This window comes from Sinocyclocheilus grahami, unplaced genomic scaffold, assembly GCF_001515645.1.
Source record: "Sinocyclocheilus grahami isolate Dianchi unplaced genomic scaffold, SAMN03320097.WGS_v1.1 scaffold30.1, whole genome shotgun sequence".
NCBI lineage: Eukaryota > Metazoa > Chordata > Actinopteri > Cypriniformes > Cyprinidae > Sinocyclocheilus > Sinocyclocheilus grahami.
In genome coordinates this window covers 56,044-80,907 of record NW_015505209.1, presented here as the reverse complement: position 1 = coordinate 80,907, position 24,864 = coordinate 56,044, and the positions used below count along the sequence as shown (strand labels likewise).

General features: G+C 35.8%; 6 protein-coding genes across 11 annotated transcripts in view; 3 read left to right on the top strand and 3 right to left on the bottom strand.

Moving 5' to 3' along the window:
- The window catches only part of ndrg4 (NDRG family member 4), a 26,185-nt gene extending 21,892 nt beyond the window's left edge, over positions 1-4,293 (top strand). For 4 of the 6 annotated variants that reach the window (XM_016258313.1, XM_016258327.1, XM_016258335.1 and 1 more), the window contains 5 exons: positions 214-261; positions 363-398; positions 597-648; positions 898-936; positions 2,160-4,293. In XM_016258313.1, coding sequence (XP_016113799.1) covers positions 214-261; positions 363-398; positions 597-648; positions 898-936; positions 2,160-2,314 — 330 coding nt within the window. In that variant the 3' untranslated portion in view covers positions 2,315-4,293. The remainder of the gene's footprint in view (positions 1-213; positions 262-362; positions 399-596; positions 649-897; positions 937-2,159) is intronic. The other 2 variants (XM_016258320.1, XM_016258348.1) reach the window with 1 other exon arrangement.
- A 2,710-nt stretch (positions 4,294-7,003) lies between these two features.
- On the bottom strand, positions 7,004-10,114 carry LOC107571915 (olfactomedin-4-like). Its single transcript, XM_016258303.1, has 5 exons — positions 10,038-10,114; positions 9,787-9,909; positions 9,461-9,679; positions 8,335-8,488; positions 7,004-8,002 (listed from the first exon to the last, which is right to left on the bottom strand). Exons 1-5 carry the CDS (start codon positions 10,092-10,094, stop codon positions 7,173-7,175), a joined length of 1,383 nt encoding a protein of 460 aa, XP_016113789.1. The 5' UTR covers positions 10,095-10,114; the 3' UTR covers positions 7,004-7,172.
- Positions 10,115-10,429: 315 nt separating this feature from the next.
- On the top strand, positions 10,430-12,971 carry LOC107571908 (olfactomedin-4-like). Its single transcript, XM_016258292.1, has 5 exons — positions 10,430-10,462; positions 10,820-10,978; positions 11,058-11,270; positions 11,850-11,982; positions 12,112-12,971. Exons 1-5 carry the CDS (start codon positions 10,430-10,432, stop codon positions 12,921-12,923), a joined length of 1,350 nt encoding a protein of 449 aa, XP_016113778.1. The 3' UTR covers positions 12,924-12,971.
- A 1,721-nt stretch (positions 12,972-14,692) lies between these two features.
- Positions 14,693-18,229, bottom strand: LOC107572953 (olfactomedin-4-like). The gene is made up of 5 exons (XM_016259394.1): positions 18,212-18,229; positions 17,494-17,616; positions 17,167-17,382; positions 16,678-16,828; positions 14,693-15,575 (listed from the first exon to the last, which is right to left on the bottom strand). The coding sequence occupies exons 1-5, from the start codon at positions 18,227-18,229 to the stop codon at positions 14,746-14,748; spliced, it is 1,338 nt and encodes a 445-aa protein (XP_016114880.1). The 3' UTR covers positions 14,693-14,745.
- Positions 18,230-18,949: 720 nt separating this feature from the next.
- LOC107573200 (olfactomedin-4-like) lies at positions 18,950-21,366 on the bottom strand. Its single transcript, XM_016259649.1, has 5 exons — positions 21,295-21,366; positions 21,039-21,161; positions 20,667-20,885; positions 19,886-20,039; positions 18,950-19,798 (listed from the first exon to the last, which is right to left on the bottom strand). Exons 1-5 carry the CDS (start codon positions 21,349-21,351, stop codon positions 18,972-18,974), a joined length of 1,380 nt encoding a protein of 459 aa, XP_016115135.1. The 5' UTR covers positions 21,352-21,366; the 3' UTR covers positions 18,950-18,971.
- A 1,432-nt stretch (positions 21,367-22,798) lies between these two features.
- olfm4l2 (olfactomedin 4-like 2) lies at positions 22,799-24,714 on the top strand. Its single transcript, XM_016259643.1, has 5 exons — positions 22,799-22,840; positions 22,969-23,127; positions 23,247-23,459; positions 23,600-23,732; positions 23,885-24,714. The coding sequence occupies exons 1-5, from the start codon at positions 22,808-22,810 to the stop codon at positions 24,694-24,696; spliced, it is 1,350 nt and encodes a 449-aa protein (XP_016115129.1). The 5' UTR covers positions 22,799-22,807; the 3' UTR covers positions 24,697-24,714.
- Positions 24,715-24,864: the final 150 nt, after the last annotated feature.

Genomic DNA, 24,864 nt, shown 5'->3' with positions numbered 1-24,864 from the left:
TATATATATATATATATATATATATACACACACACACACACTCTCTTCTCCCTCCATCACACCATCCATCTTACTACCCATCATTCAAATACCTTCTGAAGAACTGGTTTCATTTTCTCCGTCTGCTCATGTACTGCTATGTAAATGCCTTGATATATATCTATATGTTCACAAACGTTTATAAAATACAGTATAAATGTGTTCTACTCCTAGGTTGAGTGCAACTCTAAACTGGATCCAACCAACACCACATTCCTAAAGGCAAGCGAACAGACATACTGTTGAAACAGAAGCCAAACTTAAAACATTTTAGCACATCAAATTTCAGAAATAATTTGTTAAAAACATTTGATTCATTTCAGATGGCTGATTCAGGTGGAATGCCTCAAATTACACAGGTGAGACTGCTTGACGTGTCTGATCTCAGATTAGTCTCTGATAGTATTACAATGGTGAAAATTGTTTATTGTACAAATGTAAATAAAATGTCCTTAAAATCAAATATTTTAATTTATTAAACCGCATAATTATTCATTTAAAGCTTGTCAAACACTAGTTTAACAATTAAACTATGTTAAATGTTTTGAATCCTACAGCCTGGAAAACTCACAGAGGCTTTCAAGTACTTCCTGCAGGGAATGGGTTACAGTAAGTTAACAATGTAACAATGTTAATGTTTCTGGGTAAATCAGAACCCCAAATCAGTTCAATTGATGATTCTTTCTCTGCCAAATGTAAACCGATCCAGTATGTTCAGTGTGTCCTTTCTCCCATGTGTGTCTATTTCCCATGATGAGAGAATTGTGAGTGTATGCAAGCAAATAAGTGTGTGTATGTGTGGAGGTGTTGTATTTGGTATAATCTGTACCCTATGTGTATTTTCCTGCCCCTTCTCAGTTGCTTATATGAAGGATCGGAGAATGAGTGGGGGGCCAGGTACTTCCTGCTTCCTGTTCACGCCTGCCCTCTTCCTCATTTAGATGACACATTTAGTCTTCTAATCCCTTGTTTGGCATTGTTTAATTTCTGTATTTATTCTTCCCAGACTGATATTTCCATTCATTCATTATTTACTTTATTGATCAGTGATTTTTCCTCTGAAGGAAAAATGTGCTTTGAATGCGCTCTCATGCTCTCTGCATGGCAGTTATTTGAAACGGTACCATTGAAAACAAAATATAGTAAATGAATATATGGCATGAAATGCAATTTTTTTTCTTTTTAGCTTAGAATTATATTAAAAAGTTATGAAACGTGCTGTTTAATGCATTCTTTTTCAGACACCTCCCCTCTAAGACAGCACTTGTAGGCTGTAAGATCTTTTATATTTGAATGATTGTTTTTTAAAAAAGTATTTCTATATTTTATTTATTTACATATTTATAATATTTGTATATTTTTATACAGTATTTTCTTGTTTCAAAAACTAAGTATCATTGGAACAAGTGTTAATTCAATTACAGTATTTTTGCCTTGTTTTGCATACAAATATCTAAACATCCATTAAACAATTGAAAAAATAGTGTAGAAACACTATTTGAGTACTGAGTTTTCACTCAGAAATTGCAAGTAAGTTTCACAATTAACTACAAAGAAATGACAAGTAGCACACTGAATAAATAAAAAAAAACTAAAGTGATAAAGTAGAAAGACTGAAATAGTATTTTTTTTCTAAAACATTTGTTTTATTTACACCATGGGGGGAAAAATGGTTTTATCAGTGTGTATATGTGTGCAGAATCTCACAAACTTTTTTGAAGTTTATTCTTAACAAGAGGGAAATTTCTAATGGAGTAAAGGGAATTCTTATTTCTACACAATTGTACTTAAATTATTATTTTTTGTTTAAGGATGTTTAGATAAAGAAGAAAAATACTGATTAAGAAAATTATATTTTTTTTACACTGAAAACAAGGGTATTTAGATATATATATATATATATATATATATATATATATATACGTAAAGATTCTGGTTGGCTATTTAAGTTGGATTTGAGTCATTCTGAAGTATTCGCAGTGGAATGTTATCAGCTTGAGGCTGAAATTATTAACGTTCAAGCATGTCATCCCTGCCTCCTCTGCAACACATCATGCAGCCCGGACAAATTTCCCTGTGGATATGAAATCTCTATCTCTCCTTCTCTGTGTTTCTCTCAGTGCCTTCGGCCAGTATGACCCGTCTTGTTCGCTCGCGAACGGCCTCTCTGACCAGCGCCGGCTCTGTGGATGGTTCTCGCAACCGCGCATGCACGCACTCAGATAGCAGTGAGGCCGTCGGGCAGGTCAGCCACACCATGGAAGTGTCCTGCTGAACCCTCTTGCACTGTCTCACACACACACATTTAGAGAGACGGGACGTGGAAGGAGGGCGTGAGAAGAATGGAGGTCTCATATTGCTTTCATTCTTTCTTTCTCAGCCATTTTCTATGTCATTTTCTCTCAGTTTTTCAGTGTTAGCCATCTTAAAGGAACAGTTGACTCAAAAATAACAAAAATTACCATCATTTACTTACCCAGATGTCTTTAGAAACCCATGACTTGATTTCTTCTGTAGAACACAAAATGAGATGTATATAGTCCAAGCAGCTATTTCCCATATAATGAAAGTGAATGGTAACCACAACTGAATATCAGAGGATAACAACTTTTTTAATTTTTTTTAATGTGAATTAGCTTTAGAAGACCTGAAATGTCATGCACAGGTCATGTAAACCACTTTTATTATACTTGAGCATGACAGCACTTGGTCCCCATCCACTTCCATGGTATGGAAGAGAGCAGCTTGGACGTTCTGCTGAACATCTTTTGTGCTCCACAGAAGAAATACAGCCATACAGGTTTAGAAGAACCTTAGTATGAGGTTTTCTTTTCGAGCTGAACTATTCCTTTACCCTGTAAAATAAAGACTTGCTGTCCTTTTCCCCTACAAAACAGTGTTTAGTTTCCCCCCAACTTTGTAACGCGGTTACTTAACGCTCTACATGTCAGTATTCTGCACCCTTTGCTCGCTGCCTCCGGCCTTCACCTCCTCCTAAGACAAAACTACAAGTCCCATCAGCCCCTGCTCTCACTCATTCCTGTCCTATGACAGTCTTTGAGGAGAAACTGATGGATCGCAGGTAGAAGGGGTTGGTCTTGAGGAACAGCATGAAACAAAGTAAAAGAAAGGAGGGTTCTTAAAGCAGAGAGTGATTTATAAGTGACATTTGTAGCTCTCCCTCTAAATTTTGAGCGAAAGCAAAGTGACTGTATAGTCGAAGAGGGCGAAAATCTCTTAACCAGTAAACAGTAGCTTTCGGCTAATCATCTCAGCTCATTCAGTCATTTGGAGGGTATGTATCACCACATACTGTAAGAAAGAATCGCTTTTTGATAGAGTTTTTTGCATTATTTGATACTATGATTGGTTTTGTAATTTAAAATGTTATTAAAGCATGAACAATGCTTTTGAACTGTTTTTCTCCATTAAAGTAGGAACAGAAGTTGTATGACTTGACTTGCCACTGACTTGCCTCAAAAGGTCTTTTTTCATCTTAGAATGCTTCATTTTACCATTCCTTTAACATTAAGCACTAATACAATCAAGTGCACTTTCAAATCAAGTCTCACTTCATTAAGTACGACATACCTAGTACCCTTTTAGTGTGCACTCTCTGTCATATGAAAGTGGCTTTGCCTGGGATCGGTTCTGTATGGTCTCCTTTTTTATAGACAATCAGCTTCTGACCCAAACCAAACCGGAACCGTCGACTGAGGCAGAGCCTGTGTGATAGAGTTTGCATTTTGTGCGTTAGCGGAACAGAATCAAGGCTTCACGCTTCCCTTACAGCACCCAGCCCCACACCAAGAATATACCAAAGCTACTGATACAAATGCACACATATACATTTCCCAATGAGGGCTGGGTTCTGCAAGGTAACAGAGCTTTTGGGTGCATATATATATTTATATATATATATATATATATATATATATATACACACACACACACACACACACACACAATTCATGTACTTGCATGCAACTAGCATATAAACAACACTGAAAGATTTATATGCATTAGAATCGATCCATATTCAGTGCATGCTTATTTCATAATTTACTATAGATCTGTAGATTCACATTTACTTATTTTTTGTGACCCTTGTCACATTTCCACATTTTCATTATAGTTTGATCAATTTCTAAAGTGGTGAATGGAAACTACAAATATATGTTTTGTGTTCCCATTTGCTCCAATAGCAAAAAACAAAAAAAAAAACAATAGTGTTTCTACGACGTTACAAATATGGAAAAAATGAAGAGATTGATTATGGTGTCAGAAGAGAAAATTATGTCAAGTTTGACGTCACTCCCTTTTCACTTCCCGTTTTGTTTGAAATACCTACATAGCAGCAGCCAAGGTAATATAACACAAAGTATAGTGTTATATAAAAAAAATTCTAGATTTGCAATTTTAATAACTGGAAATGTGTCATCAAAGTCTGTAAAAAAATGTGTGCCGTTTGTGTACATAAATCATTAGATTTTTCCAAGTATGGACTTAAAAATCTATTGATTTATGTACACAAACTGCACAAAATTTTGGGAGAAAAACCCCACCTAAACAATTGCACAAATAAAAGAAATAAATGAACGAATGAATGTACAAATGAGCCAACAAATGAGTAAACTAATGAACGAACAAATCATTCGAATCAAGTTCCAGAGGTGACTGACATGAGCTGAGATCTGATTGGCCGACGCAGTTAACGTGGTACTTATGAGGGCGGAGCAACCGTTGGCTTTCCATTCCACACTCACGCTTTTCTGTCTTATTGAATGTCAGCTTTTCTGCGGCTTCCTCGAACAGGAAGTGCACAATTACGACTTTTCAGGGGTGTTTCCTGCATGTTTGTCTGTAAGGGCCGGGGCTTTCTGGAGCATGATGCTCCAAGCTCGGAATGTAGGGCAAATCCCACCCCCAAAACACAAGGTGCCCCGCCCCTCACAGACACTTCCAGTCGCCCCTAAAGGGCTATCGACCCAGGCAACGCATCGTGATCGACCTCACTCTGTGCAAAGCTGGGCGCAGTACTGTAGATACTGTACAAAGAGAAAAATGAATGCGTGATATGGAATAAACAGTGAATGTGACAGAGGAAAGAGAGGGAGAGGAGGAACGAAAGGAGGGTGTTCAAAGCAGGAGGGTGAAAGTCAAACACAAAATATAGACGGGTTTCCTCCCTAAAGACAATGGACAAACACTCGTTCTTCCCCAGTATTGATTTGCATGAGTTTTGATAATGCAACCTTGTGTTTGTGTCGTTTTTCTTGATTTCCTGTCTGAAGTATGCAGTCGTTAGCTCTTATTAAGAGATAAAGAGCATGCCCACCTTTCAAAGGTGCACTTTTTCCTGATCCCTGATCTCTGCCTGGGGGCCCTGAATGTATAATGTCCTTTGGAAGTGCTGTACAGTATTGTCAATGTGGCCCCATATCACCTTTTCTTAAATCAGGGCTCACACCAGTTTGACCTGCCACACCTGCCTTCCCTTGCACCCTTCTCCTTCTCAGTCTATGTTCTATGCTGTAGATATTCGCTGTTTTTAGGGCATAAATCTAAAAATAGGTCCGTACCACTAGCCTTGTCATGTGGAACTGTTAAACTTAGGATTTCCTTTGAGTTCTTCTTTTTATAATACAGTAGTTCTTATTTAACCACGTGTTGCATCTATTCTTGTGAGGATTCAATGAGTATTATTAATACTAATAATATGATTACAATTGTTACAGTTAGCCATTGTTTTATATTAAGCAATAAGTTGTCTGTGTTTATTTTTTGGATGGGGGCTAGTTGTTACAAATAGGTCTAAAATACAGCAAGTGTCACTCTTAACCTGCTTTACCATAAGAAAACTACAAAAACTAATGTGTTTATGATGTATGTACATCTATATACAAGCTGTCACTGTCTGTGTACTAAAAAAACTGAACGTGCAACAAATAAAAATGGATATACAAAAATTATAAGGGCTTTTGTTTTATTTTCTTGTAGCTTAATTGGTATCGACTCGCAATGAACACAAATAATATATAAAAAAATATATGTATAGTTTTAAGTCGCTTTCGTGGAGGTTTATTTCTGCCACATAGGAGAAAAATAATGCTTTGGTAAATCATAATTGTGACATAAGAAGTTAAAACTATGAGATACTAAGTCGACAAAATTAACCATTATGACAAGTCATAATTATTAGATAAAAAGCTGAAATTATGAGATAGTAATAATTATGAGATAAAAAGACAAAATTATGACAAATGGGGACAAAAAGTCAAAATAATGACAAATATAACAGATAAAATTCATATAAAATAATTTATATCATAAATTTGACAAAAAGTATGTCATTTTATGCCATAATGTCTTTTTATCTCACAATTTTGACTTTCAGCAATCTCAGTTTCAGCTCTTTATGTCACAATTATCCTTTGCCATAACTATTACTTTATCTCATAATTTTGACTTTTAAAGTGACTTATGTAATAATGACGTTTTGTCGATTTAACAAAACTTGATTTTTTAAAAATGTATGTACTGTAATTTGTTTACAGAAGTAATTAAATACACTCATTGTATAAACTACTGTAATTTATTTGAAGAAATTAAATTTGCGAATTTTTCTTCACCTCACGTAACAAAGCTAAGCATTTAAAGATGTGTGCATAGCGAAAAAACAACAACATAGGCTGGAATTCAATTCACATACTTCTATAAAGTAAAAGTACATACTTCACTGGTGATGGTGAAAGTACAGAATTTTGAATGTATGGCAAGATAGGACACAAGTCATCATATGTATACAACAAAATTGTATAAACTTGATTCTATATACCCCTTAAAATTGTTGTAATCTGTTTGTAAAAACCAATAAATTAGCAACTAATAGATTTATTTTCTTGCATTAGCATCTAAATTCATTATTTTAAAGTTATTTGAGTTCATATGTTTAAAACCCCTGCAAATAATACACACTGAAAAATTGCTATGTACTGTACTATGTGGGTTTCTTTGGAATACTGTTTTTAGCATAAGATAACAAATTCTAACCTGGCATACAATACAGTACAGACAGTATGTGAAATAGGATGCAGCCATATTCTCATGTCTTGAATCAAGTCATTGGAAAATTACTTAAATACAAGCTCATAAGTTACAATGTAGGCATCGCTGTAGGCATACAACAAATGATCTCTGGGGTCATAGTTAAGATACTCAATATTAGTCTGCATCTTCTTAATATTAATTTTCAAATCAAAGTGCTCTTCCTTTGTTTTGGTGTCATAAGAGTAAAAGATCTGTTCTGTTTCTTTGTCCAGGTAACGAGTAGCATAAAGCACACCGCACACCATGAAGGTGTTTGTTGCAGTCGTTTTGTACAAAGACGTTTTCCAAGTTTGGCCCAAAACTGGTGGGTTACTAGTCTCAATTTTAGTGATAACCACATTTCCAAAATTGCTTGTGGTTGCGTATATGACATAAATGCCTGATTCATCTGTGGCAAAATCCATATCAGTATAGCTGTATGTTGTGCCGAGGTGTCCAAATGGAAACTTGCTGTTGTAACCTGTATCACTAGGCAAAGCCACAGTACTGACAGCACGAGTCGTCAAGTTGAACTGACAGACATAATATGTGTTGTAACAGTTATAGTAGAGTGCATTGGCATACATGACCATGTTTGACCCCTGAATTGTGTTTGTTGTGGGATTGGAGCTTGATATGTATGTATCTTTTGGTCCTATACCTAATAAAAGAGTACTCAAGGTGCTGTACTGGCGGACATAGTAGCCATATACATTACTACTTGTCAGCACCACCAGCCAGTACTTGTTCTCGTCTCCTGGAGCAGGTTTTGCATCTCGACCCCAAGCACCATAAGGGTAGGAGGTGCTGTATACCGTGATGGAATACGTTCTAGGTCCCCCCACACCGACCATTTCACCCAGACCACAGTGTCCTGAAAACACAGAAGAAAAACAGAACTAAAAGTCTTGAGCATTTCTTAAGCTGGGTAATAATGCAAATGCTCTGGAAACCAGCCAGTACTTGTTCTCGTCTCCTGGAGCAGGTTTTGCATCTCGACCCCAAGCACCATAAGGGTAGGAGGTGCTGTATACCGTGATGGAATACGTTCTAGGTCCCCCCACACCGACCATTTCACCCAGACCACAGTGTCCTGAAAACACAGAAGAAAAACAGAACTAAAAGTCTTGAGCATTTCTTAAGCTGGGTAATAATGCAAATGCTCTGGAAGCTTGAGTTAAGGGACTATTGGGATCTTTAGTGTACCTGGGGGAACTATAGGAGGTGGTAATGTAGCCTTGAGCTCATTTTTGCACTGTTCCAGGTCCCTTTTAACACGCTGGTTCTCCCGATCCTTCTTTATCACCTGCATGTTGTCAAACTTCTCCAGCTCTGCCATTGTGTCCTTCATATCTTCAAGCTTTCAAAAAAAGATCACTTACATTTTTAATGTATACTTATTATATTATATATATTTATGTGTATGCCCTATTTGCTTTATTTCGTTTTTTTTAAATACAATATATACATGTTTCATTTTATTTGCTTTTTGCAATATTTTTAATTGTTGTTATTTAATATTTTTCTTAGAAAGTATTTATTGCGATGTAGTTGTTCTGATTTTTTTAAATTTTATATTAGAACCGTTTATTTATTTTACTAGTGCTGTGTATTATATAAAGTATATGTAAAGTGTTATTTTTAAGAAAACAAATGTGCCTAATAAAACTAGGTGGTTTTAATAGTGCTGCTGGACGGTTTGTCCAACAATCTGTATCATGTTTTTTTTTTGTAGGATTCTGGCGGTTTCAGTACTCTTTCGGTCACCGTTTTTCCTGGGCTGTGCCTTTATATGGAGATAAAAAAATATCATATATATCAGTTCATATAAACCCCCTCCCCTAATTCAGTATTTAGGATTTTCTTCCAATGTGTCATGCATCATGAACAGAGTTTGCTCTGCCAGCCACAGTATTTTCTCCTCTTTGCATTTGTCATCAGCATCTCTGACTTCTGTTAACCACCGTTCACAGTTGGTTTATTTGCCCAGTTAAAGAATTAGTTGTGTGCTATTAATAGTTCTAAAAGTTCTCCAAATTGTCAGAAGTGTATGCAATTAACAGGGATCCCTCAATTCATGATGCTCTTTTTTGCTGCTTAGCCATTTGTACCAGTATGCGTTTTTTATTTAATTTTTTTTATTTATACCGTGTGGGTAATTCAAACCAGTTTACTGTTTGAACCGGTATATCACCCAGCGCTATTTGAATATACGTTAAAAAAAGAGCCAATTACATTTCCTCAGAGGAATTTTTTTCTTAGTGTACATCAACAAAAGAAGCAATAAATAAATAAGATTTACAATAATAAGTGCTATTGTACAGCAACTCACCTGAGCTGCAGCCTGCACATTGAGATGATGGTAATCGTCGGTGGTCCTGTTGAGTTTGTTGAGGAGGTCCTGTATTTCGGCAAACTCTAACTCAATGATGCGCAGAGACACGGCCCCATAAAGATTCCTGTCATCCTCCTTTTCCAGCATGAGCACATTCTCTTCTAGTTGCTTGATACGTTGTTGTAGACCCAACACAAGTCTGTCCAAGTCTGTCATCTGCAGATATTTAAATTTGCATTATTAATTTAATTAGATTTAAAATGCAATTAATGTATTTTTTGAACAACTAATTCGAACAAGATAAAATTAGGAAAAAAAATTACCCTTTCTGAAGTGATGCTCCCAATGCATTGTGCAGATATGGTTTCTACTTTCGTTAGTTTTTGCTCAGGGAAAGCAGGATCTGAATTTTTTAGATCGCACACACATTCCTTCCCTCTCACTGACTGTAATGACCAAATCATAGGAAATTAAACAACTAGCACCCTGAAAAACGGACAATTTATGTGCTCTCAATATATGAGACAATTTCAAAAAGTCAAAAATTGTTCATTGTAAAAGGATTTTATCTTACCTGAAAGAAAGTTAGAGGGATGATGATCATCAAAATGAATATGTTAGACCGACTCATGTCTGAAGGTACAAACGGGAGCCAAACATCAGAATAAACAACTTCGTTTGGCAGAAGCAGAGTTTTAAAGCCATGTCATTACGGAGAAATATCTGATGAAAACGGAGTCTGATTTCTTCATTTATTTTGGGTGGAGCAGGTAGGGTCTTTTGCAATCTTCATCTTATCTCTGTGGACACCTTTGGCTGGCGATGAATAATGGAAAATTGTATTGTTTGCTAGCTAAGTTTCGACATTAGTTTGGCCTTTTGTAATACTTCATGTAGTGTTTGCAACATCAAAATATTTGTGCTGTTTAAAGCAGAACTTTTAATCTTTCGGGCCATTTGCTCATCATGCTGTCGTACCTGTTGGTCTTCACAGTCATAGTAAGTCCCATTGTTTTTCTACAATATTTATGCTGAGTTATTGTTCATTTATATATTTATATTTATTATGCTTAATTTATTGATTGTACATATTGCTTCAGTTATATAATGGATCACTTTATTTTACTCCCGAAAGCGATACTAAAGGTAACAATTTTCAAGATAATTTTGTAAAGTAATTCTTTGTCTTTACTACAATAAAATGAAGTGATAAGAATGTATTCAAAATGTAACTCATGCATTCAAAGTCATCATATAATTGCTTAAATATCATTAAACGGCAAAACTGCAAGGAATAGTTTGTGAATTGTGTCCGCTATCATGTGTGTACAGTATTTGTGTTTGTGTGTAAATCAGGTGACTGTCGAAGCTCAGAGAATTCAAGGTGAACAGAAGGATGATTCCTGTGTGTGTAAACTGAGCAGCTCTATCTGGGCTTTTCCTGCGGTGAGGTTTGAGGGAGTTCAAAAACATCTCCAGACCTGTGAGGAAAACCTTCTACAATTTCATAAAAAGGTGAGATTCTTCGAATTCATGTAGATTCATTCTTGAAATCAGATAATTGCAATGACCTCATTTGCGGTGTAACTTTCAGATAAAGGACAGTAATGTACGACTGCCTAAGATGGAACTCACTCTGAAGAACATCAAAACCCGCATGACACGTTTCGAATATCTGAACACAAACGGCCTGTACAACAGCCTTCACCTGCAACAGCTGACTGAGGAACTTGACGAAATCTATTATACTGCCAGAGATGCTCACAAGAAAAGCCCCAGCAAAGAGACAAATGACCTTCTCAAGGAGGTAGCTCTTCAAAAAATATCCAAAAAAGCATAGGTCTCCCAAAAATATCCAAACAACATTAAAAAAGTGTTATTTTAGTATTATTTATATACTATTATAGCATGTATTAATATTTTGAATGAGCTTTTTTCAGTTTCAATAATTTTTTCTTTCATAATTTCTTTTCTCAAATATTTATATTTAGCTTTATTTCAGTTAACATTTCTCATTTAAAGCTTAGGTTTTTCATATAATATTTATATTTGAATTTATTTAGCTTTATTTCAATTCCTGAATTTTTTTTTGTAGTTTTATTTAAAAATAACAAGTCTTCTGAAAAGCCACATGATTAAAGTTTTGTCATCAGTGTGAAAAACACTGATTTTGTTTCATGAGCTTCTGTTCCACGAAGCTCATGTTTAGTCTGCATTGATTTCCAAAAAAATCAAGTGACAGAAAATATCTTTTGATTATGGTTTACTCATCATTGAAGTTCTATGAAGATGAATTGAAGATGACAAAAGACTAAGCTGGTAAAAATGGAAAACAAAAATGTATTCAAAGATATGTTGACCATTATATCATTTGTGTTCCTCTCAGTTGACTAATGCAAGGAAGGAAGTTGAGAACATGTACAAAAAGAATATCTTCAATCTAGAGACAATGAAATCGAGGCTACGTGACCTCAACAACCGAGTGCAAACCTGTAAAACTATACCTGAAGACTTCAGAAGTAAGTACACAACTCTCAGTGAGGGGAGAAACCAAGGGTTTTGAGGATTGGTTTGATAGTTTTTTCATGATATAGGCAGTAAAATGCTTAACTTAAATGTATGACAAATCCTTATGACTCCACTTGCAGGTACTTGTCATCAGCGTATTATGTCCATCATAAGTTCTCCAGTTGTCACCAAGCTCAATTCCTTCAGCAAGTCCTATATCTCAGGTGCTTGGGGTCGCGAAGCCAAACGGGACAGCAACGAACGCTATTGGGAACACAGTCTAGTGAGCGGACACAAGCATGGCAACACAATCAGGATGTACAACTCATATGAAGATTTCATGGCCAGCAAGAACTACAAAGACGAGTACATCGCACCATCCTACAGCCACAAAAATGCTGTTCAGGGCTCTGGCACTATTCTGTATGACAATACTGTATTTTATCAGTGCTACAGCACCGCTGAAATCTGCAGCTTCAACATTACAACACAAGCAAGCAAGCGTGTACAACTAGTTGGTGCCGGAATCGACAACAAGTTCCCTTTCTGCTACTACAGCTGTCGTGATTGGACCGATATCGACCTGGAGGCTGATCAAGATGCCGTGTGGGTGATATACGCCACTGAGGAGAATCACGGCAACATTGTTGTGAGCCGTTTAGACCCACTAGCGCTCAATATTACTCATACCTGGAAGACGCAACTCTTTAAGAGGTCCGTCACCAGCACGTTCATGATGTGCGGGGTCTTGTATGCTACACGCTTTGTTAATACTTACCAAGAAGAGGTGTTTTATGCTTTCGATACAACCACTGGTCAAGAGATAAACACTCTTTCTTTGCCTTTTGAGAAGGTTTCTGCTGGAATAGCCAATCTTAACTACAATCCAGTTGACAGGAGACTTTACATGTATAATGATGGCTATCTGTTAGCATATAACACCTTCAACTGAGGGCCTTTCATACGCAGCTAATAAAAAATATGCAATCCAAAGTCCATATTTCACAGCATGCTGAAAAATCTCAAAATATTTTTGAGAAAAAGCTTTAGTGGTTAAACTAAAGCTTTTCACTATTTCATTATGTGATTGTGAGACTTTTAAAGTGCTTAAGTCAGATTAAACATTTTGACTCATTTTGTCATTACAATAAATGTGCTTATGCTGCACTTCTCTGACTGTCAGTGTCTTTTTTTAAACTCACCTTTTCTACAACTTTACTAATTACTGTACTGCAAACTCTACAATTTATTTCAGTACTACAGTTAACAGATTAACATTAACATACTGGCAAGTGCCAAAATGCAACGTCATCATGTCACTTGATGGTCATTATCGTATCTGACATCGCTGCAAAGAGAAGGCCTTTTAATTTGCCAGCTCAGAATATCACATGCCTGATTATTTCAGTTTAGTATTTATGCGGTAATAGTTTTATTACAATCTTATGACCTGCAGAGTGATTTGTGCATAAAAAACGTTGGGAACCCACCAGTGCAGCTGCGTGCATGCACATTCAGGTGAGCAGAAAAGTTCCAGAGCTCCATGCTCGTACATTGTATGACCCGTAATAGAAGATTATTTTAGATTCACGATTATATGAATCGGTAATTATTTAAAGGGACAGTAGAATATAGAATAGTAATCTGTGACATCAATATAAGGCATCTTAACGTAATCATATCAATGTTAAAGCGATGATATTAAACAAATGTTATATAAATAATTGTTATAAAATATTCAACATTAAAAAAAAATTCAGCTTTTTACGTAGCAATTGTAGCATGTCAAACTGTCCTGCCACAGAGTACTGAAAACATAATTTCAAGTAGCTACTTGAAACTTCACTCAGAGTAATTTGAGCACCTTCACAGGTAAGACTACTTTTAACTGAAATGACTGAATACATTACAATGAAAATATAGAAAGTAAATAAGTAAAACAAGGTTAATATGTGAAAAGTTTGCAATTTGTATTTAATATTTGAAATTCGCATATGTATAATGTAAGCATGTTCTGTATCTGGGTTTGTAGGTTATCCAGCAACAGTAACATTTCATTCATATTTTATTTTATTAACCACAATGGGTAGTACATAAAAACACACACTTTTCCTCCACAAAACAAGCAGTTCTGGCATTTAAAATATGTAAAATATTTATTTACAGTAAATATACATATTTCACTGGTGATAGGAAAGTACTTTTGAAATTACTGTAAAATAGGAAACTAGTAATTGGCCATAGTATCATAAAATTGTTATGATAACACAGTCCGCTTGTTTGTTTTTGCATGTTGCTAAGTCTTAAAAGCTTTATATACTTTACCTTTGGGATACTTTGTTCAACATACAATCATTTGTGAAGCAGCAATTTTAATCTAGTGCAGACAGTATGTAAAATAGGATTCAGCCAATTTCCCTTGTCTCAAATCAAGCCATTGGAGACTTAAGGTCCGTTCACACCAAGGACAATAACTATAAAGATAATGATAAAGATATAGTTCTTAGTATTAAAGAATTGCAGAGTCCACACCACAGCTATAACGATAAAGGCACAGAGAAACGATATAATTGGAATCACTTTCAGAACAATTTTTTCCAGCTGATGAAAGATAAAAACATCGACAGCCAATCAGAATCCCTCCTGCTATAATGAGCTTGAGAATTTAAAGCGGAAGACGCATGTGCACTTAGAATAAACAGTCAATATTGTTCGCTGGTGTGGACGCTAATATTGTTATTTTTATAGTTATCGTTCTTGGTGTGAACAGGGCTTTACTGAAAGACGAGCTCATAAGTTACAATGTAGGCGTCACTGTAGACATACAGCAAATGATCTCTGGGGTCATAGTTAAGATGCTCAATGTTAGTCTTCATCTTCTTGATATTTATTTTCAAATCATATCGCTCTTTGTTGGTTTTGGTGTCATAAGAGTAAAAGATCTCTTCTATTTCTTTGTCCAGGTAACGAGTAGCATAAAGCACACCGCACACCATGAAGGTGTTTGTTGCAGTCTTTTTGTGAAGAGAAGTGAACCATGTTTGGTTGAAAACTGGTGGGTTACTAGTTTCGACTTTAGTGATAATCACATTTCCGAAGTTGCTAGTGGTTGCATATATAACATAGACGCCAGATTCATCTGTGACAAAATCCATATCAGTATAGCTGTATGTTGTGCCGAGGTGTGCAAATGGAAACTTGCTGTTGTAACCTGTATCACTAGGCAAAGCCACAGTACTGATAGCACGAGTCGTCATGTTGAACTGACAGACAGAGTATTTGTTGTAACAGTTATAGTAGAGTGCATTGGCGTACATGACCATGTTTGACCCCTGAATTGTGTTTGTTGTGGGATTGGAGCTTGATATGTATGTATCTTTTGGTCCTATACCTAATAAAAGAGTACTCAAGGTGCTGTACTGGCGGACATAGTGGCCAAATACATTACTAGTTGTCAGCCCCACCAGCCAGTACTTGTTCTCGTCTCCTCGAGCGGGCTTCACATCTCGACCCCAAGCACCATAAGGGTAGGAGGTGCCGTATGGTGTGAGGGAAGATGTTCTAGGTCCTGCCACATTGACCATTTGACCGAGACCACAGCGTCCTGAAAACACAGAAGAATAAAAATCTACAACAGGAACATTTCTTTTGGGTATTAAAGCACATTTTCTGATTTGATTTCATTCTGATTCACAATTAAGCTCTCAATTCTGATTCATTCTGAGCACATTTCAGCTATAATGTCTGTTTTGCTTACATATATAAGAAACTTTCTCACGGCTATAAATTATACAGGGATTTTCAAACTTGCTACAAAGCAAAATTGTTAAATTGCTTAATATTAATAACGCTATGCATGCAGTTCAATTGCTATTTTTTGACACATAAGATTGTCAGTCATTTTGAACGATTAATCAACAGGACTGGCTCGAAAGAATCATTTGTTCCTGAATCAGGCCACACTAGTTGTGCCGTATATGTCTGATTCAGTAAAATAACATATGATAGTTTGTGAATTGAACTGTACTGGTCTAAACAGTATGTTGTACAACAGGAACATTTCTTTTGGGTATTAAAGCACATTTTCTGATTTGATTTCATTCTGATTCACAATTAAGCTCTCAATTCTGATTCATTCTGAGCACATTTCAGCTATAATGTCAAACTTGCTACAAAGCAAAATTGTTAAATTGCTTAATATTAATAACGCTATGCATGCAGTTCAATTGCTATTTTTTGACACATAAGATTGTCAGTCATTTTGAACGATTAATCAACAGGACTGGCTCGAAAGAATCATTTGTTCCTGAATCAGGCCACACTAGTTGTGCCGTATATGTCTGATTCAGTAAAATAACATATGATAGTTTGTGAATTGAACTGTACTGGTCTAAACAGTATGTTTTAGAGTGTTACTTGGGAAGAAAACTCAATAGCCATTATTTGTGATACACACTCTTCTTATAGCATGACGTTCAACTTCTACTGCAAATTGGGGTAAAGTGTAACTTCTTTTATCACGTGGCTTTATATTCAGCAGCTGTGCCGTAGATTCGCAACCCTGCTAACAGGCAGAGCAGGAAATACTGGTAATCGATATTGAGATTGAACAAACGAAGATCACGGTTTATCGGAAAGACAATATTTTTTACTTAACACTAGTGACTTATAATGGAGAAAAAAGGCTTTTGAGGTATTTAGCGTACCTGGGGAAACTGTAGGAGGTGGTGATGAAGCCTTGAGCTCTTCTTTGCACTGTTCCAAGTTCTTCTTGATTTGGTTCTCTCGATTCTTTTTAATCACTCGCATTTTGTCAAACTTCTCCAACTCCACCATTGTGTCCTTCATATCTTCGAGCTTTAAGAAAAAGGGAGAAAATAAAAAGAATTTAGGCAATTAAAAAAATGAGTAATGAACAAAAACAGAAAAAACGTCCCATCCTTTATTATGTCAATTTAGATAACACTAATTATTAAAGGCATAATAATTCATATTAACATATTATTTAAAATGGCACTTTTTTTTACATTGTTTTATATCTCACCTCTATTTGAACATAACTTTTTTGTGTTTGTGTTTATTTACATTTACGATTTAAATTATTTGATTTTTGTTTTGTGTGATTATACTTTACATTGCAATGATTCTATGGGTTTGTTTATAATTTTAAGAACTTTTTCTGTACAGTTAGTCACCTGAGCTGCAGCCTGTACATTGAGATGATGGTAATCGTCGGTGGTCCTGTTGAGTTTGTTGAGGAGGTCCTGTATTTCGGCAAACTCTAACTCAATGATGCGCAGAGACACGGCTGCATACAGATTGCTGTTTTCTTTTTCTAGCTCGACCACATTGTCCTCTAGTTGCTTGATACGTTGTTGTAGACCCAACACAAGTCTGTCTAAGTCTGTCATCTGCAGATAAATACATTTACATTATTAATTTAATTTGATTGAATTTACTAAAACTATTTAAAAATCATTTGAATGAAATATAAAGAAACATGTTTAAATAAAAAAATTTACCTTTTCTGAAGTGATGCTCCTTATGCATTTCAAGGCGGTGGTCTCTACTTTTGTTAGTTCATCTTTAGGAAATAGAGGATCTAAATTTTTCAGATCGCACATACATTCTTTACCTGTCGCTGACTGTGGTGAACGAATCACAGGAAATTAAATGATCAAATTAAAGAATTAAAAACCAATATATGCACTCTCTATAACAATATATTAGACACAGTACTATAAAATAAGGTATCAATAATAATTGATGATAATTGATAAAATGACTTTATCTTTCTTACCTGCAAGAAACTGAATAGGATGACAATCATCAAAATGAATATATAGGACTGACTCATCTCTAAAGAAGCAAAGGGACCTTATAACCTTAAACAACTTTTGTGGCAGCAGCAGAGTTTAAAAGCTATATCATTATGGTTAAATATCTGATGAAAGTAAGAGAGAAGATTTCTTTGGGTGGAGCAGGTCATCTCTTGCAACAGAGTGACTTGCAACTTCTCAAGTTTAAAGGTTTCGCACATTTAGCACTTTTATACATACTGTACAAAATACAATAAAATTGGTAATTTTACATTAACAGTCAAATTTCACCCTAAATGGGCATTTTAGATCACTGCTTATAAAATGCTTCTTTTTATGCTTTGCTATTTGTTTAGCAATTAGCAATATGTTTTTGGTTTAGGTTAATAGTAGTTCTTTATACCAAACATTTACTTTTGACCTTCTGACTCTCTGACATTACCGCACCTATTTTTAAACCTACAAGTTTAATGTGAAAAACGACAAATTAAGAAATAAGAGAGGATGTGTTATCTTATCTCTGTGGACACATTTGGCAGGTCCATGAGTAAAGTAAAACAAATGTCTTGCCTCACAATCTCACCGCAGTGTTGCTTTATATAATGTTTGCAACATCTTGTGTTTGCGTGCAGTATTAAAATATGACTTTTTGCTCAGCAGGCTGTCCTTTCTTTTCGCTGTCATGTGGTTTGGAAGTCCCAAAATCAGAACCAGAGTGTGCGCATGCGCATTCAGGTGAAAATTTCGAGTTTCCCAATTGTAATAACGACTTTGTAATGGCGTTCATCTGCGTTCAACTCGTAAATTTAAACGAGTTAAAGGGGGGGGGGGGTTGGTAGCATATTTTCTTAGCGATAGATGCTATTTACACTAAGTGAAAATAGCAGTATTTGTTTTGTGATATGCTATTTACACTAAGTGCAAATAGTTATTTATACTATATTAAAATAGCAGGATATTCTGCTCATTACTTATTGCCAATAGTGGCAATTATCTGCACCTCAGCATTGTAATACATTATAAAACAGTATGCAATAATAACTTATTGAGTGTAAATTTTAATTCCAATTATTAAATGGATTCCACCTTATTGGGACAAAATGAATGATAAGTCAATGCTTTTCCATTTAAAAACATAAATATGTAACATTATTGGTGAATAAAAGATATTAATCAACTTTCTAAAACATGATTTCATATGTCACAATGTAGGCATCACTGTAGACGTACAGCAAATGATCTCTGGGGTCATAATTCATATACATAATATTAGTTTGCATCTTCTTAATGTGAATTCTCAAATCATATCGCTCTTCGTTAGTCTTGGTGTCATAAGAGTAAAAGATCTCTTCTATTTCTTTGTCCAGGTAACGAGTAGCATAAAGCACACCGCACACCATGAAGGTGTTTGTCACAGTCTTTTTGTGAAGAGAAGTGGACCATGTTTGGTTCAAAACTGGTGGGTTACTAGTCTCGACTTTAGTGATAATCACATTTCCGAAGTTGCTTGTGGTTGCATATATAACATAGACGCCAGATTCATCTGTGGCAAAATCCATATCAGTATAGCTGTATGTTGTGCCGAGGTGTCCAAATGGAAACTTGCTATTGTAACCTGTATCACTAGGCAAAGCCACAGTACTGACAGCACGAGTCGTCAAGTTGAACTGACAGACGTAATATGTGTTGTAACAGTTATAGTAGAAAGCATTGGCGTACATGACCATGTTTGACCCCTGAATTGTGTTTGTTGTGGGATTGGAGCTTGATATGTATGTATCCGTTGGTCCTATACCTAATATAGTAGTACTCAAACTATTGTACTGGCGGATAAAGTTGCCATATGCATTACTACTTGTCAGCACCACCAGCCAGTACTTGTTCTCGTCTCCTGGAGCAGGATTTGCATCTCGACCCCAAGCACCAAAAGAGTAGGACGTTCCATACACTGTGAGGGAATATGTTTTTGGTCCCGATACATTGACCATGCGGCTCAGACCACAGTGACCTAAAAAGACAGAAGCAAAAATGCAAGTCTAATACTTTAACGTTTTAGCTGTGGTCACGTAATTATGATAAACTAGTTTATGCATACCTGGGGAAAATGTTGGGGCTGGTGATGTACTGTTGAACTCTTCTTTGCACCGTTCCAGATCCCTCTTAATATGCTGGTTCTCCCGCTGTTTCACCATCACCTGCGTGTGGTCAAAGTTCTCCAGCTCTGTCATTGTTTCCTCCATATCCTGAAGCTGTAGAAAGGTTTACATAAGAATTAGCAAAGTGCACATAATCCATGTAAAAATCTCTGTTTAAGAAGTATTGAATTAATTATAATATAAATATTAATAGTTTTCTTGATGTGATGTATTTATATATATATCAATTCAATTTCATTTAAATTTGATTACATTTAATTAAATATTCATTTAACTTAAAGTTTTATATTACATTTTTTTAAATTAAATATTTTCTTTAATGTAATGCATTTCAAGCATTATCATATCATGAAACTTTGCAGAAAAGAATAAAAAAGCATGAATTAAAATCTTATAAATATTCAAGGAAATATGTATTTAATACATTATCAATTTAATAGCATTATCATTTTCTACAACACCTAAAGTGACTATGAAACAATGAATCTTCTTATGAATGCAAATGTATGTGACTGAGTGTTGGTGAGGAATTATTTTACTCTTAGCATAACATACTGCGTCACAAACTCATTTCCTATTCTAATTAAATATAATATACAGGTGCATCTCAATAAATTAGAATGTCGTGGAAAAGTTCATTTATTTCAGTAATTCAACTCAAATTGTGAAACTCGTATATTAAATAAATTCAATGCACAATATATATAAATATAAATTTACCTCCGTAGCAGCCTTTACACTCAGCTGCTGGTAATTGTTAGTGGTTCTGTTGAGTTTGTCCAGAAGGTCTTGAATCTCGTCTAACTCTAATTCAATAATGCGTAGAGACACGGCTGCATACAGATTTCCATTGTCTTCTTTTTCCAGCATGAATACATTGTCCAGAAGCTGTCGGATACGGTGTTGTAGACCCAACACCAGCCTGTCAATCTCTGTCATCTGATTACGTAGGTAACAATTGAATAAGAAATTTAGCATCAGTAATACATTTGTAAAGAATTATTCTGCAATTATAAAAAATGTTTTATCATACATCCCTGCTTTGCAACCCTAAACATCACAATAGTATATTTTGCCATATTTTGTTTCTACCTTTTCTGAAGTGATGTTCTCAGTGCATTGTGTTGCTGTGAACTCAACATTATTGAGTTTATTCTCAGGGAAAGCAGGATCAGAATTTTGTAGCTCACACACGCAGTCCTTTCCTCTCGCTGACTGTGAACACAAAATAACAGTAAATCCAACATGCAAGCAAAATTACACCTTAAAAATTGTAATATATAAAAGAATATTGAAAAATACTGTCAGTAATAATGTTAAATAAAAATAATGGACAGTTCAATTTTACCTGTGAGAGAATTAGAGGAATGACAACCATCAAAATGAATATGTTTGACTGACTCATGTTTGAGACAGGACAGGACAGTATCCTGTAGCCTTGGAAATAAAGAACAGTTTGCTTTGCAGAAAGATAGAAGCTCAGGTTTAAAGCCAAAAACCCAGGATTTGTTAGTGAGCTGAATGTTTCTGCTGACATGAGAGAAATTGCAAAATGAGGAAGTTCATCATCTGATCCTGCAAATATTTTGAATGAGATTATGATTTTTGTTAATATTGTGTGTGTGTGTGTGTGTGTATATATATATATACACAGTGCCTTACTGTATCAATCTACAGTCCATACACCATAATGGTAAAGCAAAAAACAGAGACTTTGCAAATGTATTAAAAATAAAAAAAACTTAAATGATTCCATTGCATAAGTATCCATACCATTATCTGTTGCATTCATATAGCTTGTACTACACTTCGAGTGGAGTTAACCTGTGGCAAATTCAATTGAATGGGTATGATTTGGAAAAGCACACGTCTTAATAAAAGGTCTAACAGCTGATAATGCATATCAGAGCAAAAAACCAAGTCCTGAGGTAAAAAAAAAAAATCTGGGCTTTATGGCAGTGTGGCCAAACTCTCAGACCCTCAGACTCTGAGAAACAAGACTCTCTGGTCTGATGAACTTCAATTCCAAGCCAGCTCTGCTCATCACCTGCAGAGTATAAAGTAAAGTGTGCTGGTAGCAGCCTCTTGCTGTGGGGCTGTTTTTCAGCGTTAGGGACTGAAGGACTCATCAGAGTAGAAGAAAAGCTCAATGCACCAAAATATTGATATAGCCTTAATGAAAACCTAGACCAGAGCATTCAGAACCTCAGACTGGGCAGAAGGTTCACCTTCCCAAAGGACAATGACATAGTCAGTAATTTCTTTTTGAACCTTGCCATATACATAGAGGCATTGTCATGTTAGAATAGAAAAGGGTCCTGTCCAAACTGTTGCTATAAAATTAAAAGCACACAATTCCCTAGAATATCATTATATTCTTTAAAATTAAGATTTGTACTCATGAAAATGACTGAAGTAGTCAAACCTGTTCATTAGAAGAGGGTGTCCCAATACTTTTGTCCATATAGTGTACATGCATTTTCATATATATTTTATAATATTGTACTGACATGAGTGAAAAAGTGAAATATTACTAAGAGACTGTGTTTCCTTTATTCCGGTCGTTTCAATAGGATGATACAATACTGAAACCAATTTGCTAATAAAATTGCAGGTATCTGCATAAAATTTATGATGACCTGGGGTGGTACAATTTTTTAGGGAAGTATTTGTGGTTGAATTTTCTCTCATTTCTCAACTAAATTTCTTCCGGAATTTCAGAAATGAGACATATGTGCAATTTTCACATCCTCTTCAACAGCCCCACAAAAATGCTAATTTGCATAGCTAAAATTGCAACATCTTAGTGCTTGTGTGGTGATTTCAAGTAGATCTCTAATCTTTCTGCCCATTTGGACATTATGTTTGTCTTCCTGCTGCTCCTCGCATTTATCGTAAGTTTCTCTGTCTTGAATAAGATCACAAGTTTCCAGCATTCCGACAACTAAAAAATAATGATTCTGAGAGAAAATATGAGAGAACGTATGTATGATACAATAATCTAATTATGTTTGTACATAAGGGGACTGTCGAGGCTCAGAGAGTTCCAGGTCAACAGAAGACTGATTCATGTTTGTGTAAAATAAACAGCTCTATCTGGACATTCCCCACTCTACAGTTTATGGAAGTCACAAGACAGGTCCAGATTTGTGAGGACAAACTGAATGAGTTTGAGGAAAAGGTAAGGTATCGATTAAGCTTCTAATGACAATTAAAACTAAATTGACACAGTATTGATTTTCAAATGATGTTCATTACAATTGAGAAGAATATCAGTTAACTTTCTGAAGTGACTTCCAGCTGAGGAACACAAATGCAGAACTGCCTATGATGGAAGCCACTCTTCAGAACATCTCAGCCCGTCTGAAAACATTTGGTTACCTGCACACAAGTGGACTGTACAGCGCACTTCATCTGCGACAGCTGAACCAGGAACTTGAGGATATCCATCAATCTGTCAATGAAACACACATGCAGAACTCCAACAAAGAGACACATAATCTACTCAGTGAGGTAGACATTGCAACACATGATCACAAATATTTCTCTAAACTCCTTTCTTTCAAATCTATCTCGAATTAGAGACGACAACAAACATCTCAACAATATAAAAAATAGGTGTCCAATTTAATGAGACCATCTGTTGTTCTCAGTTAAATAAGGCAAAAAATGATGTCCAGAGGATGTACAAAGATGATTTCTTCAACCTAGAGACCATGAAGAAGAGGTTACGTGACCTCAACAACCGTGCACAGAGTTGCAAGACCATACCAAATGATTTCAGAAGTACGTACATTACTGATTTTTTAAAATGATTTTTCTGAAGGTAGGATATAGAAACTTTTAAGGAATATAATTGTTTTCAAATGCCATTTTCTGAATTAAGAAGATCCAAAAAGGTTCTAACAAAATAAAAAAAGTGTTACTAAATTTTGCAGGTACTTGTCATCAGCGCATCATGACCAGAATAAGTTCTCCAAGTATCACCAAGCTCAATTCCATCAGCAAGTCCTATATTTCAGGTGCTTGGGGCCGTGATGCCCAGCTAAGCAGTAAAAAACGCTATTGGGAACACTGTCTAGTGAGCGGACACAAGTACGGCAACACAATCAGAATGTACAACTCATATGAAGATTTCATGGCCAACAGGAACTACAAGGATGAACAGATAGCATCATCGTACAGCGACAAAAATGCTGTTCAGGGCTCTGGCACTATTCTGTATGACAATACTGTATTTTACCAATGCTACAGCACCGCTGAAATCTGCAGCTTCAACATTACAACAAAAGTAACCAAGCGTGTGAAACTGGATGGTGCCGGAATCGACAACAAGTTCCCTTTCTGCTACTACAGCTGTCGTGATTGGACCGATATCGACCTGGAGGCTGATCAAGATGCCATGTGGGTGATATACGCCACTGAGGAGAATCACGGCAACATTGTTGTGAGCCGTTTAGACCCACTAGCGCTCAATATTACTCATACCTGGAAGACGCAACTCTTTAAGAGGTCCGTCACCAGCACGTTTATGATGTGCGGGGTCTTGTATGCTACACGCTTTGTTAATACTTACCAAGAAGAGGTGTTTTATGCTTTCGATACAACCACTGGTCAAGAGATAAACACTCTTTCTTTGCCTTTTGAGAAGGTTTCTGCTGGAATAGCCAATCTGAACTACAATCCAGTTGATGGAAAACTCTACTTGTATAATGATGCCTATCTTTTAGCATATGATACCTTCTTCTAAGTGCATTTCAAATGCAGTTACCCAATAAAAAGTGTGTTGTTTCAAATTCAAAACTGGTTTGTTTTATTTCCCAAAGCTTTTATGTAAATGGTCCAGAGACTTTTTAGTACTTGCAACCAAGAGAGTGCCCCCAAAAACATGACATTCAAAAACTACGAGACAGAGGTA

Excerpts from the sequence above, each read along its gene's own strand:
- LOC107571915 (XM_016258303.1), bottom strand. The coding sequence starts at position 10,094 with ATGAGTCGGTCTAACATATTCATTTTGATGATCATCATCCCTCTAACT. Across the intron at positions 8,489-9,460 it reads ATGTGCAGGCTGCAGCTCAG|CTTGAAGATATGAAGGACAC; the intron begins GTGAGTTGCTGT and ends TTTTTTTGAAAG. Across the intron at positions 8,003-8,334 it reads ACCTCCTATAGTTCCCCCAG|GACACTGTGGTCTGGGTGAA; the intron begins GTACACTAAAGA and ends CTGTGTTTTCAG.
- LOC107571908 (XM_016258292.1), top strand. The coding sequence starts at position 10,430 with ATGCTGTCGTACCTGTTGGTCTTCACAGTCATA. Across the intron at positions 10,463-10,819 it reads TGTTGGTCTTCACAGTCATA|GTGACTGTCGAAGCTCAGAG; the intron begins GTAAGTCCCATT and ends TGTGTAAATCAG. Across the intron at positions 11,271-11,849 it reads CAAATGACCTTCTCAAGGAG|TTGACTAATGCAAGGAAGGA; the intron begins GTAGCTCTTCAA and ends TGTTCCTCTCAG.
- LOC107572953 (XM_016259394.1), bottom strand. Across the intron at positions 17,383-17,493 it reads GGAGCATCACTTCAGAAAAG|ATGACAGACTTAGACAGACT; the intron begins GTAAATTTTTTT and ends ATTTATCTGCAG. Across the intron at positions 16,829-17,166 it reads ATGTACAGGCTGCAGCTCAG|CTCGAAGATATGAAGGACAC; the intron begins GTGACTAACTGT and ends TTTTTCTTAAAG.
- LOC107573200 (XM_016259649.1), bottom strand. The coding sequence starts at position 21,351 with ATGAGTCAGTCAAACATATTCATTTTGATGGTTGTCATTCCTCTAATT. Across the intron at positions 21,162-21,294 it reads TTCCTCTAATTCTCTCACAG|TCAGCGAGAGGAAAGGACTG; the intron begins GTAAAATTGAAC and ends TTGTGTTCACAG. Across the intron at positions 20,886-21,038 it reads AGAACATCACTTCAGAAAAG|ATGACAGAGATTGACAGGCT; the intron begins GTAGAAACAAAA and ends CTACGTAATCAG.
- olfm4l2 (XM_016259643.1), top strand. The coding sequence starts at position 22,808 with ATGTTTGTCTTCCTGCTGCTCCTCGCATTTATC. Across the intron at positions 22,841-22,968 it reads TGCTGCTCCTCGCATTTATC|GGGACTGTCGAGGCTCAGAG; the intron begins GTAAGTTTCTCT and ends TTTGTACATAAG. Across the intron at positions 23,733-23,884 it reads CATACCAAATGATTTCAGAA|GTACTTGTCATCAGCGCATC; the intron begins GTACGTACATTA and ends TAAATTTTGCAG.